The sequence below is a fragment of the Ylistrum balloti genome, unplaced genomic scaffold (assembly GCF_031769215.1).
Source record: "Ylistrum balloti isolate Yb309-2 unplaced genomic scaffold, AGI_CSIRO_Ybal_v1 Utg370006, whole genome shotgun sequence".
Lineage (NCBI taxonomy): Eukaryota > Metazoa > Mollusca > Bivalvia > Pectinida > Pectinidae > Ylistrum > Ylistrum balloti.
In genome coordinates this window covers 2,227,492-2,245,646 of record NW_026782081.1, presented here as the reverse complement: position 1 = coordinate 2,245,646, position 18,155 = coordinate 2,227,492, and the positions used below count along the sequence as shown (strand labels likewise).

Sequence of the window (18,155 nt, the reverse complement as noted above, 5' to 3'; positions counted from 1 at the left end):
GAGCCTCGGCTACCTGGCCGAACAGTTGAACAAAACAACACAAACAATATATCAATATACACTACAATAGGAGGGACAGTACCCCTGTCCTCCCTACACCGTCGCCTGGACGTAGATCAACACTCAACAGCCTGTCAGCACCACGACACTGTCACTACTACAGGCACGTTGCCGAGCTGACCACCGTACAGCTCCGACGTCGCCTGCCAGTGTCCTGCTGTTACGAAGTACTAAGGTGAGGTGTCAGTTTTTGTATCAGTAGCCAGGCGTACCAGAGCAGCCTTTGCAGGCAACCCCTTATGCAGGAGCTTCTGGTAACAGTATGCAGCCAACGCTTACCTTATCGTTTACGCTGTACACTCTGTGTCTCTTCAGAACTTTCAACCCACAATACTGGTTTCAATTAGCCTTTATATAAAATTTATTGTAACATTCTGGGTGTCATTATTTTGCAGATTAACAAAGCACCAAAACCTATCTCATAACCCAAAATACGTAAGACGTATATATTTATTCACTTATAAAGTATGATTACATATATAGAAAACACCAGTTTTCTTTACAAATAACTCAATCATTGTTAATTACATTAATAAGGTATATTACATGAAGGGAGATAACTCAAACTGAATAAAACCGCAGAAACATGAAAAGTTTACGCCCTTCGTTTTGTCATAACGAGAAAAGTCACGGATTGTAAAACTATTGTAATGTTTATGACTACATTAATTGCTTTCGTGCTATCTATCTGTAATGCATAAATGACTGTACAATAAACTGGGTATTGTTGATAATATAAACTTTAAGAGAACGAAAATTCAAGATGTTTAATGTTTTGAGACAACGTTTAAATTAGTGAGTGTTATTGGAAATCCCCATTTACCATTAAACAGAAAACTACATTACAAGAAATATGTAAGTATGTTTGTGTTTATACAATATCTCGAGAATGTGATATCATAGTTAAGTATATCTTTGAGAAAAAATACAATGTTATGTGAAAGGACAAAAGCGTCAATTGTTATCAGGAAACAAACTGTTGATGACATCACAATTTTCTAATGAACTTAAATCGAAACAGGACGATATTTTCTGTATATTGAACAGAAGTGTAGATCCATTTAGTAATGTGCACAGGAGAACTGTTCTGTTGATTACAGCCGAGCACTCCAGTTGCTTACAGCTGAACGAGCATTTTGTTAAAGTTTTACAAAATGAAACATCATATTAGCTTTGTTAGATCCTGTGGACCAGTGTGGTTCGTTCTTATCTACCAGAGTTACTGCCCTTCGTTTCACTCCATTAGTACATGGTATAAGCTTGATAGACGATGGGTAGCGAGAATGCTTGTGATATAACCTACTGTTTGGTTTGGCATTGAAACGTTGGTTAAGGGGAATTAGCTCAAATGGCAGAGCGCTCGCTTAGCATGTGAGAGGTACCGGGATCGATACCCGGATTCTCCAATTTTCGAAAACAAACATTATCGTTTGATTACTATCCGTTTCGCTCCATTTAGAAGACATATATCCAAAAGTAAAATTACCAAGAATCTGTATAAAACCATAACAGATTCAAATGCATGTCACAGAGGAATCAAACATTTTACAAAGAGATAGTTCAAAAATATTAGAGACTTACATTCCTCCTACCTTGTATACAAACTATGGAACTTTGATGCAACTAAATACATATTTTCACACATATGAAATACACACAAAAATGATGTATTAAACCCATTGTATATATTGTTCAGATGCTTATACAGGGAAATTTTGATTAATGTTACCTTTATTCTCTTCTGCATTTTCTCTTTATAAAAGTAATCCACATTTCTTAGATAAGATAGATCAAAAGTGAATAACTATTTGGTAACTTTTTTGATTAACAGATCTAAATCACTTCCCACCCATCTATATTTACAGTGAATATTAATCTGCTTGATATATACTAAATAGTTACGAGTGGTCATTGTATATTGAATTTATTTAACTCGCTAAAGCTGGTGTTTTTTGTAACTTTTGAAAAATAACAAACGAGAGTTGAATAAATTCAATATACAATGACCACGAGTATGTGTGACCTGTTTCTACAACAATACAAAACATTGGCCGGGGCGATTAAATTGATATATTTTCTCACAGTTGTTACAGCAACAATAGATTATCAATATCTAAATAACAAATATATGTTAACAATATCAAATAACATTTACCAAATTATCAGTCCTTGGTCTAAAAATTCTTCTTGTCTCAGAACCTGATGTTTACCGTTAAAAATCTAATTCTGCTCTGCTCACAAAGGATCTAGCACCAACACTATTTTCCCTCCAGATAGAATCTAAGCTATAAAAACTGTCCACATCATGTCAGGTCTTCTGTGAATGTTTCATGTCCAAGTCGTACAGTGCTTTTATATTAATACAATTTTATTAAAAATGTTTTCCCTACATGAACATGATCCTTTTTATATTTATAGAAATAATCATTATCAAAACACATAAATAAATATTTAATAAATATTGAACACATTAAAAAATATATTATTAGGTGAATAACATTAATCTGACCCTTGTCAGTAAATATGAAATATACATATCTGACATGGCCAGAATATTTCCTAATTACATCTAATTAATAAACTAAAACAAAGAGAATACTGTCACATTATTTTCCTGAAATAATTCAAAGTCTTCTTGCTTTCATAGTCCAAATGGATATGATATATATGTAAATATTATAATTGACATCTATCATAACAAAACTGAAACATATTTATCATCAAAAGACTGATATGTTGTGTTAGTATTATCAACCATTAACAACATCTTTTCTTAATTTCATTTCAGAGTGATGAAAGAAGCAAAATATTATTTACAAAAACAGAAAAACACAGACTTTTTTAAACAAGAATCAACACATTTTGTTTGCTCTCCAAAGTGGGAGGATACTTCAAATAGCCAACACCATGGGAACGAGTGGAAGCAAGATGCGCACATGTGGTTTTTCTTGCTGTAGTAAACAGGAGGAGAAATATAAACAGTCAATTCCTCATGAAGATCAAACATCCTCGTCTGGGGAGCTGGCAATCACTGCTAGACAAAGAAAAGCATCCGTGGAAGAGTCTACATTATCTGGTATTGATGTGGTGTTGATGTTTGTTTTAGCTCTATTGTTTAGAGACAAGCCTATAGGAACATGTTGATCCTGATCAAGAGTGGTCCTACATAAAATGCTAAAGCTGCATTTAAAATGGCCGTCATTTTAAAAAGCTTGCTTAATTGTTAGTCCTAAAGAATAATTGATCTCCATCGAGGGCTGACATCATTGTTTAAAATATCATTGGAAATATGAGATGTTACATAATGTCAGACTGAGATAGATTGATTTCTACATACTGGGGTAACAAACGTTTTATTGTACATTAATTATTATCTCATAAATTGCATACAAAAATTCATATTGTGTCAAATTTGCATATAAAAAACTCATTTCTAAGTACATCTATGTACATCAGAATGACAATAGGGTATTAGACGTAATTCAGTTATGACATCACTTCATGCAAGATGTAGTGTAAAGGTACATGTAGGAGACTTCAAACATCTTTCTCGTGAATGAATACGACAACATTGGTGATGATGTTCCTGAAACTGTTAAAGTTTTTGATAGTCTGAATTTTCAAACAGTGTTACAGAATTGTTTTAAGTTTATTTTGTAAAAAGGTACATAAAAATACAAAAAAAATATTCATATACATAATGCTCGTTTGTTGATAAATTACAAGGCCATTGTTTTAAGTATAATGTTCATTATGGCTCGGTACAGAAAAACAAAACTGACCAGCCACTCGTCAAAGATTCGCCATCTCTTTCTTCCATCACATTTAAATTAATACAGCTTATATTTTAAGACACTGACAGTGTGAGCTCTATATATTAACAACAAAAGTAGTGATATCACATTTTGTCTGTGTAGATACTAGAACAATACCTCATGCCTATGCAGCCCTTTGGTGATTAGTAAACAATTTTCTTCTGACATTTTTTATAAGGTCCTGATGTAACAAATCCCAGAGAAAAGCACAGACAGGTAAGAGGAGGAATTAGTTAATTAAAAGTAGACATGTGGAAAACTACAGACTTATTTTAAAATAACTAAATAACTGATATCAAAGTGCTAGATACCGGATGTCAAGAAGCTACATTAAAACGACATAATATGAATGTCAGCTACGTTTAGAGGCAAAATATGAATGTCAGCTACGTTTCCAAGCAATATGTGAATGTTAACTATTTTAGAAGAAACATATGAATGTCAGCAATGTTTAGAAACAATATGTGAATGTCAATTTCGTTTAGAAACAATGTATGAATGTCATCTTCGTTAAGAAACAAGATGTGAAAGTCATCTACAATTTGAAACAATGTATTAATGTCAGTTTCGTTTATAAACAATATGTAAATGTCAACTATGTTTAGAAACAATATGTGAATGTCAATTTCGTTTAGAAACAATGTATGAATGTCATCTTTGTTAAGAAACAAGATGTGAATGTCAGCTATGTTTAGAAACAATATGTGAATGTCAGCTTCGTTAAGAAACAATATATGAATGTCAACTTCGTTTAGAGGCAATGTATGAATGTCAGCATTGTTTAGAACCAAATGTGAATGTCAACTATGCTTAGAAACAATATGTGAATGTCAACTATGTTTAGAAACAATATGTGAATGTCATCTACAATTTGAAACAATGTATGAATGTCAGTTTCGTTTACAAACGATATGAGAATATCAACTATGTTTAGAAATGATATGTGAATGTCATCTTCGGTTAAAGACAATATGTGAATGTCAGCTATGTTTAGAAACAATATGTGAATGTCAATATATGAATGTCAACTTCGTTTAGAAACAATATGTGAATGTCAACTATGCTTAGAAACAATATGTGAATGTCAACTATGTTTAGAAACAATATGTGAATGTCATCTACAATTTGAAACAATGTGTGAATGTCATTTACGTTTATAAAAATATGTAAATGTCAACTATGTTTAGAAACAATATGTGAATGTCAATTTCGTTTAGAAACAATATGTGAATGTCAGCTATGTTTAGAAACAATATGTGAATGTCAACTTCGTTAATAAACAATATGAATGTCAACTTCGTTTAGAGGCAATATGTGAATGCCATTTTCGTTTAAAGGCAATATGTGAATGTCATCTTCGTTTAGAATTGATATGTGAATGTCAACTTCATTTAGAAACAATGTATGAATGTCAGCATTGTTAAGAACCAAATGTGAATGTCAACTATGCTTAGAAACAATATGTGAATGTCAACTACGTTTAGAAACAATATGTGAATGTCATCTACAATTTGAAACAATATATGAATGTCAGTTTCGTTTAGAAACAATATGTGAATGTCAACTTCGTTTAGAAACAATATGTGAATGTCAACTATGTTTAGAAACAATATGTGCATGTCAACTTCGGTTAAAAAAAATATGTGAATGTCAACTTCGTTTAGAATCAATGGATGAATGTCAGCATTGTTTAGAAACAATATATGAATGTCAACTTCGTTTAGAAATGGTATGTGAATGTCAACTTCGTTTAGAAACAATATGTGAATGTCAGCTATGTTAAGAAACAATATGTGAATGTCATCTACAATTTGAAACAATGTATGAATGTCAGTTTCGTTTACAAACAATACGTGAATGTCAACTTCCTTTAGAAACAATATGTGAATGTCAGCTATGTTTCGAAACAATATGTGAATGTCAACTTCGTTAAGAAACAATGTGAATGTCAACTTCGTTTAGAGGCAATATGTGAATGCCATTTTCGTTTAAAGGCAATATGTGAATGTCATCTTCGTTTAGAATTGATATGTGAATGTCAACTTCATTTAGAAACAATGTATGAATGTCAGCATTGTTAAGAACCAAATGTTAATGTCAATTATGCTTAGAAACAATATGTGAATGTCAACTACGTTTAGAAACAATATGTGAATGTCATCTACAATTTGAAACAATATATGAATGTCAACTATGTTTAGAAGCAATATGTGAATGTCAATTTCGTTTAGAAACAATATGTGAATGTCAGCTATGTTTAGAAACAATATGTGAATGTCAACTTCGTTAAGAAACAATGTGAATGTCAACTTCGTTTAGAAATGGTATGTGAATGTCAACTTCGGTTAAAACAATATATGAATGTCAACTTCGTTTAGAAATGATATGTGAATGTCAACTACGTTTAGAAGCAATATGTGAATGTCAGCTAAGTTAAGAAACAATATGTGAATGTCAACTACGTTTAGAAGCAATATGTGAATGTCAGCTATGTTAAGAAACAATATGTGAATGTCAGCTTCGATTAGAAACAATGTATGAATGTCAACTTCGGTGAAAAACAATTTGTGAATGTCAACTATGTTTAGAAACAATATGTGCATGTCAACTTCGGTTAAATTATATGTGAATGTCAACTTCGTTTAGAAGCAATGTATGAATGTCAGCATTGTTTACAAACAGTATTTGAATTTCAGCTATGTTTAGAAACAATATGTGAATGTCAACTATGTTTAGAATCAATATGTGAATGTCAACTATGTTTAGAAGCAATTTGTGAAAGTCAGTTATGTTTATAAGCATTTTGTGAATGTCAACAATATTTAGAAACAATATATGAATGTCATTTGTACAGAACTCTCACTATGTGAAAAAACAACTTAAAATTCATTCTCAGGACATTCATTTGTTACATGGAAATTAACTACAGGACAAACATAGTTCTTGAATGCTGCTAATAACTGTCTTTACCCCTTGTACATATTATCTACCACATCAGTTTACAAGACATTTTGAATACTAGTATATGATTTATTTTATACTACCGTTATACATAATTCATGGCTTATAAAAACATCGTTTTTCAGGAGGATGCTATTAGTGACCAAGAAATCTCCGCAAAAGGTAGGCATTATTCTTGTATATCTTTATGTTGATCATTGGTGATTTTGTTATTGAAAATGTCTCCAAGAGAACACAATTTTCTGAAGTTTGATAAGGGTTAAGGCCACCAGATGACCGTCATTAACGATGTCCTCCTCCTCCTCCTGCACCACCCCCCCCCCCCTCCAACTAACCAACCCTCCAACTCTAACCCCCCTTCTGTTGAACACAGAATTTCATTAGACATAACACATAATTCTGCAATTATGTATACTTTGATATTAATAGGTGTTCAAGTGATAGAATATGTAGAGTCGATTAACATCATACATAATCATAGGAAGACTACATACAACAACATCACTGTACCAGTGCCAAAGAAGCCACCATCTCCTAAACGCAAAGATAAGTCAGGTATGCATTATTGGTGATGCTTACATGTACTTAAATAATTCATATTTGCGAAAAGCATGTCAAAGTATGTTATTGAAGTTGCTTAATGTAACAAAATATACATTTGTATGCTGTGTTGATGCCTCTATTGAAATAATGTTCACTATTGAAAAAAAATACTTCATTGGTGGTTGCAGATTCAATTCAATCATGGATACTATTGTAATAATGTCAGCTGTATTGAAATGTTATTTAAATAGTGAACGCAGCATGCGATATCGCTGTATTGGTTCAACCACTGTTGAAATAATTTTCATTCAAATACACCCCAGGTTGTAATGGAGTGTACCATTGTGACCTGATCGAGGTGGCGGTAACGGGCTTAATGTACACGTTACAATTATTGTCATTTGCGGACGGAATGCATAATATATGCTGTGTGTAATGGGTGCTTATGGACCGCTTGTACTGGAGCGAAAATCCTGCAGACTTCTTGAGTCCCAGTTCACTGGAGCAATGTGCTGCAGTTAGACACTACTACCCCATTATAGTGATACTGAACACACCTCCTTTGAATCCGAGCATAGGTATTTAATGTCGACACACAAAGTTATCTATGGACATGCCGTTTTTTCAAGGAGGAAATAGGGGTAAACCGCTCTCCTATAGTATCTGACAAGTTTCGCACCCAAAGGGCGGGAATCCCTACTTGAGAAGTGTTAGTCACCATATATGTTTTGAACAGTTTGCGACAAATTATTTTGAAGAGCGCAGGGAATTGACTGATAAAAATCAGTTGGGCTTCTACACACGAACAAAAAACGCGCCGTTGTGTGAATCAAAATGCTTTCTGCATTCTTATGTCATTGCAACTAAATACAAACAACTGAGATCAAGCAGGATAACAAAATAGTTCTCATCGCGAATAGATGAAAAATTGCTAGTGTGACGTTAAGCAACATTACAACAACAAGCAATTAGAAAACCCAGTTTCACGTTCTCAGATTTGTGCCGGTTCGATTCCAGGCCTGGTTATACCTATTTTTTTTAAATGGCAAGAATATACTCAGGATTTTGCAATGAAACTGAACAATTGTAGGCTATTTCAACAATCTCGGGTGTATTTGAACGAAATTACTTCTACAGTTGTCGAACCAAAAACGGCGATGTCGCATGCCACGTTGACTATTGAAAAAAAATACTTCAATAGAGTTGACATTATTTCAAATGTAGCCGTATTTCAATTGAATCTGCGACCACTATTGCAATAATGTTTTTCACTATTGAAATAATATTTCAATTTTGATCATTATTTCAATATGGGTTTCAATAATACTGGAAATTATTTATGTTGGTAAATATAATGAACTGCTCTCTCCCTTTTATGTGCGTTGTATGTACTGTGCCATTCAGTTGCACTGCTACACAGATGATTGGTCCTGATTTAAAGATTTGTGAATGAAATCTGAATTATTACAGGAGTACAGAAGTTGGGAGGTGGAGATAAATTCAGGAAAGCAGATGATGACAATCTACCAACCCGTGCTGTTGATATGTTGGCCAAAGCTCAAAAGTCAGTTGGTATCATCCGTGGGCCAGGAAATTTACAGGGTACTGGTTTCCTTCTAAAGGAAAACCTAGTGATGACAGCAGCTCACGTGGTCAAAGATGCCAGTAAGTACCGTGTACATACCTCCAGCAGATATGACTCGTGGCTTATATTTTTACCCCATCCATGAAGTTGGAGGGGGTATAACTTTCATATTTGGAGAAACTGCCATTTTCCGAGCATCTAGAAGACATGCAGTTTGGTCAACACCTTCGTTGGACAGTACCATTTCACTTATAGTTTTTGCTTTTTTTTTACTTGTTTACCCCAAACAATTTTTTTCGTTTTATTCAGCGTTTATTTTTTGCATTTCTGTATAGTGCGTTGTCATTTAGTTGATATTGGATTTAGAATGCTGATTTCTTGCATGGATGATATTATTGGGTGATGATAGCTTTGCAAATGAGAATGTTGGTGTACATAAACATTTGTGTAAAGGTATATACCAGGGGTGTGTAGGAGTATGTAGCACACTTCATATAAGAAATGGACACTAACATATCCTCACGTTCCATTTCCTAAATAAAGATGCATAGGATACTTATTTCACACAGCTCTTTCTCTGTATGCTTTTATACTACCGCCACAATCTATATCATATAAATATCAATCATCTCAGGTGACCAATACATTGTTACAAAGCTCTTTGAAATCATTACGCACTAACGCGTTAACTTTCGAATAAGCTCAAAGCACTTAAGATTTCTATTTCTAATTGCGTCAAAATATTGACCTTGTCAACGCACTTTAAAAAATTATTTCAAATTGCCTTAAAAATTGAACAAACTCAACACAGTTATAACAATGTCATACAATTAAAGATAATTTTTCATTTTATCGTTTACTGGTATGTAAACTGCTATTGTTTTCGTGTATATTTAAGATGATGCTGATTGGAACATCATGTTGAAATATTTGTTTAAGGGAGCTTGACCCAAAAGAGGGAAATTATTCTTACATGAAAATTCTTATACGTTTGCAGGAAAGATTTATTATAACAATGTGATATGAGGCATCCTTTGGTAAAAAGGAATAGGGTTTAAAGAAATGTTTGGTGTTAGCCTCCTCTGTCGGAAAGGATGGGACCATTTAGGGGATATATAGCAAATTTTCTGACCCTTAGTTTGAATTAAACAAAACCAGGTGAGTAGTAAAAGCTATATAGGACCTCTTGTTTTAAAGAAGGGGATTCTTACATTTGATATTATAAATATGGTTTTAAGATCTCTTGTTTTTGTGACTCATTTGTTTAATAACTTGTCAGTGTTAAATGCTTGTTTCATACATCTATATCTCTAGTATTTTAACCAAACCTTCGTCCTTTGCTTGTGCAATATGAGAAAATAATTTATGTTTAAGGCAACATTACAAATTCGAAGCCAGTAGTGCTCTATGTATATGTAGTTCCATGTCTGTATTTCACTGTGTATAAGCTTATATATGAAGTTATTTTTTTTAAATGGTTTTATCCCAAAAACATAAACATTTTGTAAACTTGAATGATATAAAGTTACTTAAGAAACTATGCATTTTGTTCTTACAATTAACTATATTTCTCCTTCTGGAACAAGAACTAACAACTTTGTTCAAAAGAATGACCTCCGTCCATTTTTAAGGTCACACATGATAAATATATTACAATCTTTAAACAAATTCGTCTGAATAACCAAAAGACCTATGGTGATCATATTTGACTAATAGCATGCTGGGATAAAGGGAAACAAAGTTTGTTCAAATGAATAACTTTCTTCTATATCCAAGGACGCAAAGATCAACTATGTCTGACAATTCTAAAACAACTTCTGAATATCAAAAGAAATATGCAGGATGGTTGTATTTGGTCATTGACGGATAGAGACGTACGTATACGAGTCCGAGAAAATTTTGTTTTTAGCGTTATTTTAGCCTATTTACAAGGTTATTGATGTGAGAAGTGTACTAGGTGAGTGATGCAGACCCGTTGATCCTCTTGATTTTGGGCTGGCCTCAACAGTATTATTGGTAATGTTTAGTTTCTGCCAAGGGGGTAAAGAAAAAAACATCACGAAAATATCAACATGGCAACAGAATCATAATCTAAACTCAAATTTCATAAAATTAGGGCAGGATATGAAAAAAAAGAAAGTTTTACACGGATACTACTAAACAAAATAGATAGAGAATAAGACCAGGTGTTCCGAAAGCTTCATGTCACACAAAGAAATAGAATAGTTCTAAATGAGTTCACTATGGCGACCATAAAACTTAATTATACCATAATTATATCAACCTGCATCTTTTGAACCCTTATGTTACGAGTTTGTCAGTCAGTTGACGACTTCTTGCACGAAAATCGTTATAATGGGAACAGGCCCTTGAATATCGAATCAACCGTGACATGTAAACACCAAAGGTTGGAGATGCAGGGATATTGCAATTCAGAAATGGAAAATTCTCAATAGGGAAATTGAAATCACATTTATCATACAACTTGGTGGAAAGCTGTCCATGTTGATTTCGTTGTAGGAAAAGCCAGTCAAATGTAACCATCATTATTTCCAGTAAGAGATTAATAAGCGGCCCGAAAGTGACGTCTATTGTATTGCATCAGGATACACATTCCAACATTTTCATTGAAATCGTAGAATATTTAGATGTTAACCAATACAAGGTCTTTGAATGATAAGATGGTTATTTTGTTGAAATGGAAATGAAGTAAGTCTCCGTTTTCTAATAATGCACATACATACCAAATTTCATCAGAATTGATCAATATTTGCATTTCAGTGAATCTACGGCAACAAATAGAGGTATTCAATAATTATAAGAAACATCAAATGTCGGATCCGTTTTGGGAAACCAAATAGAAGTCAGAAGAAATATAAAAGAGTTGTCATTTAACATTATTTCAAAGTAGGGTGTTTTTTTCCTTTTTAACTCAATTTTGACTTCTCGTTGAAAATATGTTGACTCGGGGCGATCTTGACTTCTTTTTAAGAGTGCGTTGAGCTTGTCCCGAATTTAACGCAATTCAAAAAAGTAAATCAAAGTGCTAACTTTTTTGAAAGAATGTTGTAACATATGTCGACTATGCGTATTTTTCAACGTGACATGAATCGGAAACATGAAAATGCACAAAATGAGTCACTCTGAAAAACGTTTTCAAGGTGCATTGATTTGCTCCAATATTTAATGCAGTTTGAGATGTTTTCAAAGTACATTAACGTAGTCCAGTTTTAGACACTATTTGACAAAAATGAATAAAAGTTCGGTGAGCTTTTCACAATTTTTTTTTTATTGCTTTCATTGTCTTCATCTCTTGAAATTACTATTGTCATCTCTCTTGGCAAGGATATTTGGGCACACAGTTGTATTCAGAACGCATTGTGCTCAAATGTCAATGAGGGAATCGAATCGTCAGTTTCATGAACAGCATTTATGTTACGCCTTCGCTTTCCAACTTCAGTTTATTATTTGTATTCATAACTAAACATGAAACTAGTATACAATCCTGTGTACCTTGTGTGAGGTAAAGATTGCCTTAAAGTTTAATTCTGAATGAAATAGGTTTGTTTGTTTGCTTGCTTGGTATAACATCAGACAATATACAAGGGCCCATTTTAAACCATAGAGTCTTTTGCCCAAGAACAAAAGCATGTCAGCACACACTAGTTCGAGGAGTAAGAGTGTAAATCCTGCTTAATCCAAGTAATGCCACGTTCCAAAATAGGAACAGGGTAAACAACATCTGGTTGACCAGGCATACTAAATAGCATCTAACACATGTGTCTTTATATTACACAAGGAATTATTATGACCATTCAACTTCCCTATAGTTTTCATTAGCGTGCATCTCTCGAAACCCTTTCATTAGCCGACGTCTTGCTCGAAAAGCATGACACTTGGAATTAGCCCTTGAATATCGAATTAACTGCGACAAGTAGACATAATAGGTTTTGGATGTAGGGCTGATGCTTTATAAAATGCAATGTATATTGATCATTTATAACAAGTTAGGAAAGTGATTAACAAACAAATAAGTGATATTTCTTAGCAACACAGTATAACCTATTCCACACTCTTAAATAGAATTTCCTAAAGTCAACCGGGTAGGGTAGAGATTTGTGATAATTCATTAATGCCACATAAGCATTTCTATACTAAAAGGAAAAAGAAACGCAACCTCAACTTTACGGTTCAATAGAATATCTCTTGTGAGGAATAACTTAAAAGTGAAACGCAACTTTGAATATTGGACCTTTCATCTTCAAATTTTTTAGATTTTTGACAAATGAGAATTTCATTAGGCCACCTTGAATTAGGGTACGTGTATATATATTTATCTGTGTGTATGGAATTGTAATACAATTGACGAAGGAAGATAACTTTTGACTACATCTACAACTGCTTAAACATTACACCACCACAACATACCTAACAAGATGTTAACAGTAAAATTATATACGAAAATGGCATAGCTTTTTCTCCACTCTTCGGATACGATTCCTATGTTGTAAAACACCCAATAAACCTTGAGACATCCATTTGCTAAATTTTCTTTATATTGTTCTAATATAAATGTTGTCATAGAAAAAATATGCAAATATACATTTATTCTTTGGCAAATTACATATTTGTGCCAAACATTCGTAATCCACATGGTATTTTTTTCTCTTTTATGTTTCAGAATATGGGAATCCTACCAAGGTTAAAGATCTATCTATACAGTTTAGTTATCAGCAGCAAGCAGATATTGCAAACCGTGACACTTTGTTCAAACTAGCACCTGAAATTGAATATGAAAATCTGGATATGGATTTTATCATCTTGAAGATAAGTAGTGAAGAAGACATTGAAAGAAAGAGTTCTTTCCTTCCCGATCCTTTTGAGCACTTTAGTGACGTGCAGCCATCTATGAAAGGTCACATGATTGGCCATCCAGGTGGAAATCCACAAGTGTTAGACCCAAATATAAAACTATATGAACTTACTGATGAAATGTTTCATCAAGCAAAGCAGTGGAGCGAATTACATTATGGTGTAAATGGATACAATGGGGTCCAAGACAAGAAAAAAATTCTATTTCATTGTAGATTTGATCATGGTGCATCTGGCAGTCCTGGTGTTTATGCTGATACAACCAAGGAATATTGTGAAGTAGTTTGGATGTTGCTTGAAGGATATCCTGGATTTTATTACACAGATCTTAGTTCCGAGAGGAAGTTAGAAATTTCAAATGATTTCCTTATTGAGCAGGGAATTACAATGAAATCCATCTGGAATGACATGTTCAACAAAAAAAAAGATTTATATCGGAAGATTTTCAGCCATCGTGATAAAACATTTGCTTTAGTGTCCTGAAAACCAACCTACATCTGTCATGTCTGTTTGAAACTAGGAAGAACTTGCTTGCCCCACTTTGATAATATTCGGATTTCTAAAATATCGATAAAACAATTATATGATGTTAGACATAGAATGAAATTTGAAACAGCTTAAACCTTTAACCCTGAGAAAGGAAAAACAGTAACAGCAGCCTAGCTACAATGTAGTATTACACATGAAATTAAATACTGATATAAACTGATGACTAAGTTTTGTGCACCTTGAAACTGTGATGATAGAATAATGATCTTAGATATAGCGCTAGGATACCTACTGGCTGATAGGGCACACAATAGTAATGTGCCTCCATTATGTCAGTCGTAACATGAAGAGCTAAATGACTTAGTTCAATATTTGTGTTAAAATGTGTGTGTGTGTGTGTGTGTGTGTGTGTGTGCGTGTGTGTGTGTGTGTGCGTGCGTGCGTGCGTGCGTGCGTGCGTGCGTGCGTGCGTGCGTGCGTGTAACACAACTTACGAAGGAAGATAACTTTTGACTTACTACAGCATCTAATCGCCTAGCCAAGTAATTCTACAACTGCTTAACCATTACACCACCACACCACATCCCTAACAAAGGATGTTTTGAAGTTATCACAAAAGAATATCACAAGACAGTTGGAAATTCTCCACATGATCATAGTGGCTAATTGTCTATTATGTGATGTGTATACCTCAAATTCTAATTCTTCATTCCTTTCATCGTCATCATTTCTTTATTTCCTCCAAAAATTGAAGAGTAATTACAATGATAAATATGATAAATTTAAGTGTAAATTAAAGAAAAAAAGTGCAAGAATATATGTATATAAATATTGAACAATGAATGTGAATAACCAATCCATCAGTAATGAAGATTTCTAACAGAACACATCAAACATTAGATACGAGATAGCCTTTACTGAAAAGTCATGTTGTAGGCCTTTTCAGAAAACATGAGACGATCTTCCCTAAAAAATGTAAACAAAGATGAATCGTCTGAAAATGATTCATAAATGTCCACACTGGGAGCACCCAACAGAGCCGCTATCTGGACATCTCTGTCCACCTGATACATACACATCAACTGGATATTTGTACACAAAACTAGTAAAGAAATTATCTCGCAGAGACTTTAATATTGGCTCTTTGCAGTCAAGTAAACAATGGGCGACTGCGTCTTCAAAAGTGCCTTTACATCGAAAAATTTGAATGGCATTTTGAAAATGACCAAATTACTGTATGAACCATCTCAGGATGAAGAATTTTGAATCTATGAAATTCTAACGAACTGTTTATACGTAAACGCCAGTCATCAGATTCTTTACACAGAAGGACAGCTAAGTTTGGATGGAAATTTCCCAGAATCAAGAAAATCAAGATAATACATCCTTAATGAAAATGAAAGTATGGCATGAATTACATAATACAGTGAAATAGATAGTTTATATGAAAATTCTTTTATTGTACCATGCTTGATAAAAGATACGTGTTATGCCAGGTTGGCATTTTAAACATAAGTTCTGTACAAATTGTTTTTTCTCCCTAGCTTGATCCTCGCTTTAAAGACGTCTGCCCAAAATGGACTGTTAATTTCTTTTTGACACTGTACATTATAATCTATTCCACAATATGACACTGTACATTATAATCTGACAGTTTATATTATTGTGTTTTTCCTACATTATTTTCAAGTCCAGAGATTTTTGCAAATGCTGTAAGTTCATTAATTGTTTCCTTCAGTGAGTTTTATGAGCATCAAGAATTATTGAAGTATTGTCTGCATATTGTGACAATAGTAGTTATCAATACTTATTCCGTTTAAACTTTATTTTTCATTCTGACTGATAGTATTTCTGCACATAGGATAAAGATGTACTGTGCAATAGGATGTCATTGTCTAGATCCTCTTTCAATATTAAGAAAAATGAAGAAATATTACCACATCATTTTCTACTGCAAAGTGCATGGTATCGTAAAGGAAACTGGTGTTTTACCCATTGTATTTCCCCGAAATAAATCAAGCCTTATCTGTAGATGTAAATTTGTCTAAAATAGTTCAAATTCTATTGGTTTATTAGCCCAAAGTACTTTTATGCTTAACATTCAAAAGGGAAATAGTTCTCCATTTTTTTTTAGATAATGCTTTAGTTTATCACCTTTACATATGTTTATATTCCCTGTCTCTATGAAACTGACAATTGTTCTTTATTACATCCAAAATTAACGTATCTTACTGTATAGATTCCTAATTGCTGCCAGAGACATGTTTAAAATTCTACGGTCAAACCATCCGATCCAGGGCTCTCATCACTTTTTTTATAAGTTATTGATGCCTCAAGTTATCTTATATAAACTTCTAATTGTTGAGATTTTGTATTGTTTAATTTGACTATATTTCTATCAATAATATATATTTGTTTAAAATTTTGACTTCTTCCAGAATTTCCTCTTGTTTTATAATAATCTATCCATTTTCTTTTTTATATTTTTGGAATCATTTTGGAAGTAAAATTACTATTTTCAAGATTTAGAAATTAAGTTGTTGGCTTTTCTCCCTCATACACCTATTTTGCACTTATCTAATAACACTTTCTTTACGTTTATTTTGTGTTATCTTTTCTAATTCATGTTTTTTTCTGCTAATTTTTCCAAAGTCTACATTTTCCTGGTCTTCTAATAACTGTATCTGTTCTCTCAGACAAGTTTCTTTCTTATTTTGCTCTTTTTTCCTGTAAGAAGAATGTGAAATTTCCATTAGTAAGGTTTCCAAAAGAATGACCATCTATTGTAAACTGTATAAAATCATCTGAAATATTATCGATATTATCTAAGCTTTATATGGAGACAGCATATTGTTTTTTTATGTCTGTGATGAGTTTTTCATTACTGTAAGACACTCTAAATAATGTAATAAGCATTATTTTTATTCAATTCATTAAATTTTAAAGATACAAGTGCCGCGGAATGATCTTCTCTATACGCTTGCTCTATATTAGCAGTGTTTATACGAGGTAACTAATTTTCTGACATCCCAAAAAATGCAATCGTACTTGTTTTTTAGGATAACATATTTTCCAAGTGTATCTTCTTTTTCAGAATTATATCTATCACATTAAACTTTTCCCCTCTTCTCATGAAACTTACTATATACATTGGTTGTAATAAGGGGATGTGCAGTGTACCAAATACAGGACCCTCGATCTCCTTTTTTGAAATATCTTGTCCAGAGCATATGTTTTCTTTACACTTAGGGTAATGAAATTTGGTGTATACATTAATCATACGAAGACAATGTGCAGTGTACCAATGTTAGGACCCGCAACCCCTTAATTACAGAGTTACTGTCCTTTGTTAATATTTTTATCTGGAGCCTTATTTTGCCTGCATTTAAACTAGGATCTTGCAGCAAGAAGTACACATGAGTCATACCGTTTTGAAAAGCAATGTGAAGTGAAGTAAAGTCAGGGTCCATGACTCCTCAGTACAGATGTCATGAGCTTAGCTTTGGTTGCATTGGAATTAGCATCATGAAACTTACCTCCGTGAAGTTGATTCCCTATTCCCTATTCTTTATTCCATTACTTATTCGACGGTGCAGTTGATTACTTATTCCTTATTCCTTGTTCAATTACCAATTCAACACTTTCATTCCTAATTCAGTACCTATTATTTATTCATGTAATCATTATGTAATAACACTATAAATGCTTCTGAATAATTATCAAACGTGCCCATTCTATTGTTCCTCCTTTCTATTATGTATTCAGTTCCTTTTCGTTATTCCTCCCCTCATTACTTATAGACAATAAAGATCATTTTAAATGAATGCATA

General features: G+C 33.1%; 1 protein-coding gene across 3 annotated transcripts; it reads left to right on the top strand.

Annotated features, from left to right (window-relative positions):
• The first annotated feature begins 863 nt into the window (after nt 1-863).
• LOC132548224 (uncharacterized) lies at nt 864-15,275 on the top strand. 3 transcript variants are annotated; one of them, XM_060212056.1, is made up of 7 exons: nt 864-915; nt 2,849-3,136; nt 4,054-4,091; nt 6,962-6,998; nt 7,266-7,391; nt 8,850-9,044; nt 13,646-15,275. In XM_060212056.1, the coding sequence occupies exons 2-7, from the start codon at nt 2,968-2,970 to the stop codon at nt 14,317-14,319; spliced, it is 1,239 nt and encodes a 412-aa protein (XP_060068039.1). In that variant the 5' UTR covers nt 864-915; nt 2,849-2,967; the 3' UTR covers nt 14,320-15,275. The 3 variants fall into 3 exon arrangements, with proteins under 3 accessions (XP_060068039.1, XP_060068040.1, XP_060068041.1); XM_060212057.1 differs by lacking the exon at nt 864-915 and adding an exon at nt 1,454-1,536; XM_060212058.1 differs by lacking the exons at nt 864-915; nt 4,054-4,091 and having other exon boundaries at nt 2,966-3,136.
• The last annotated feature ends 2,880 nt before the right edge of the window (nt 15,276-18,155 follow it).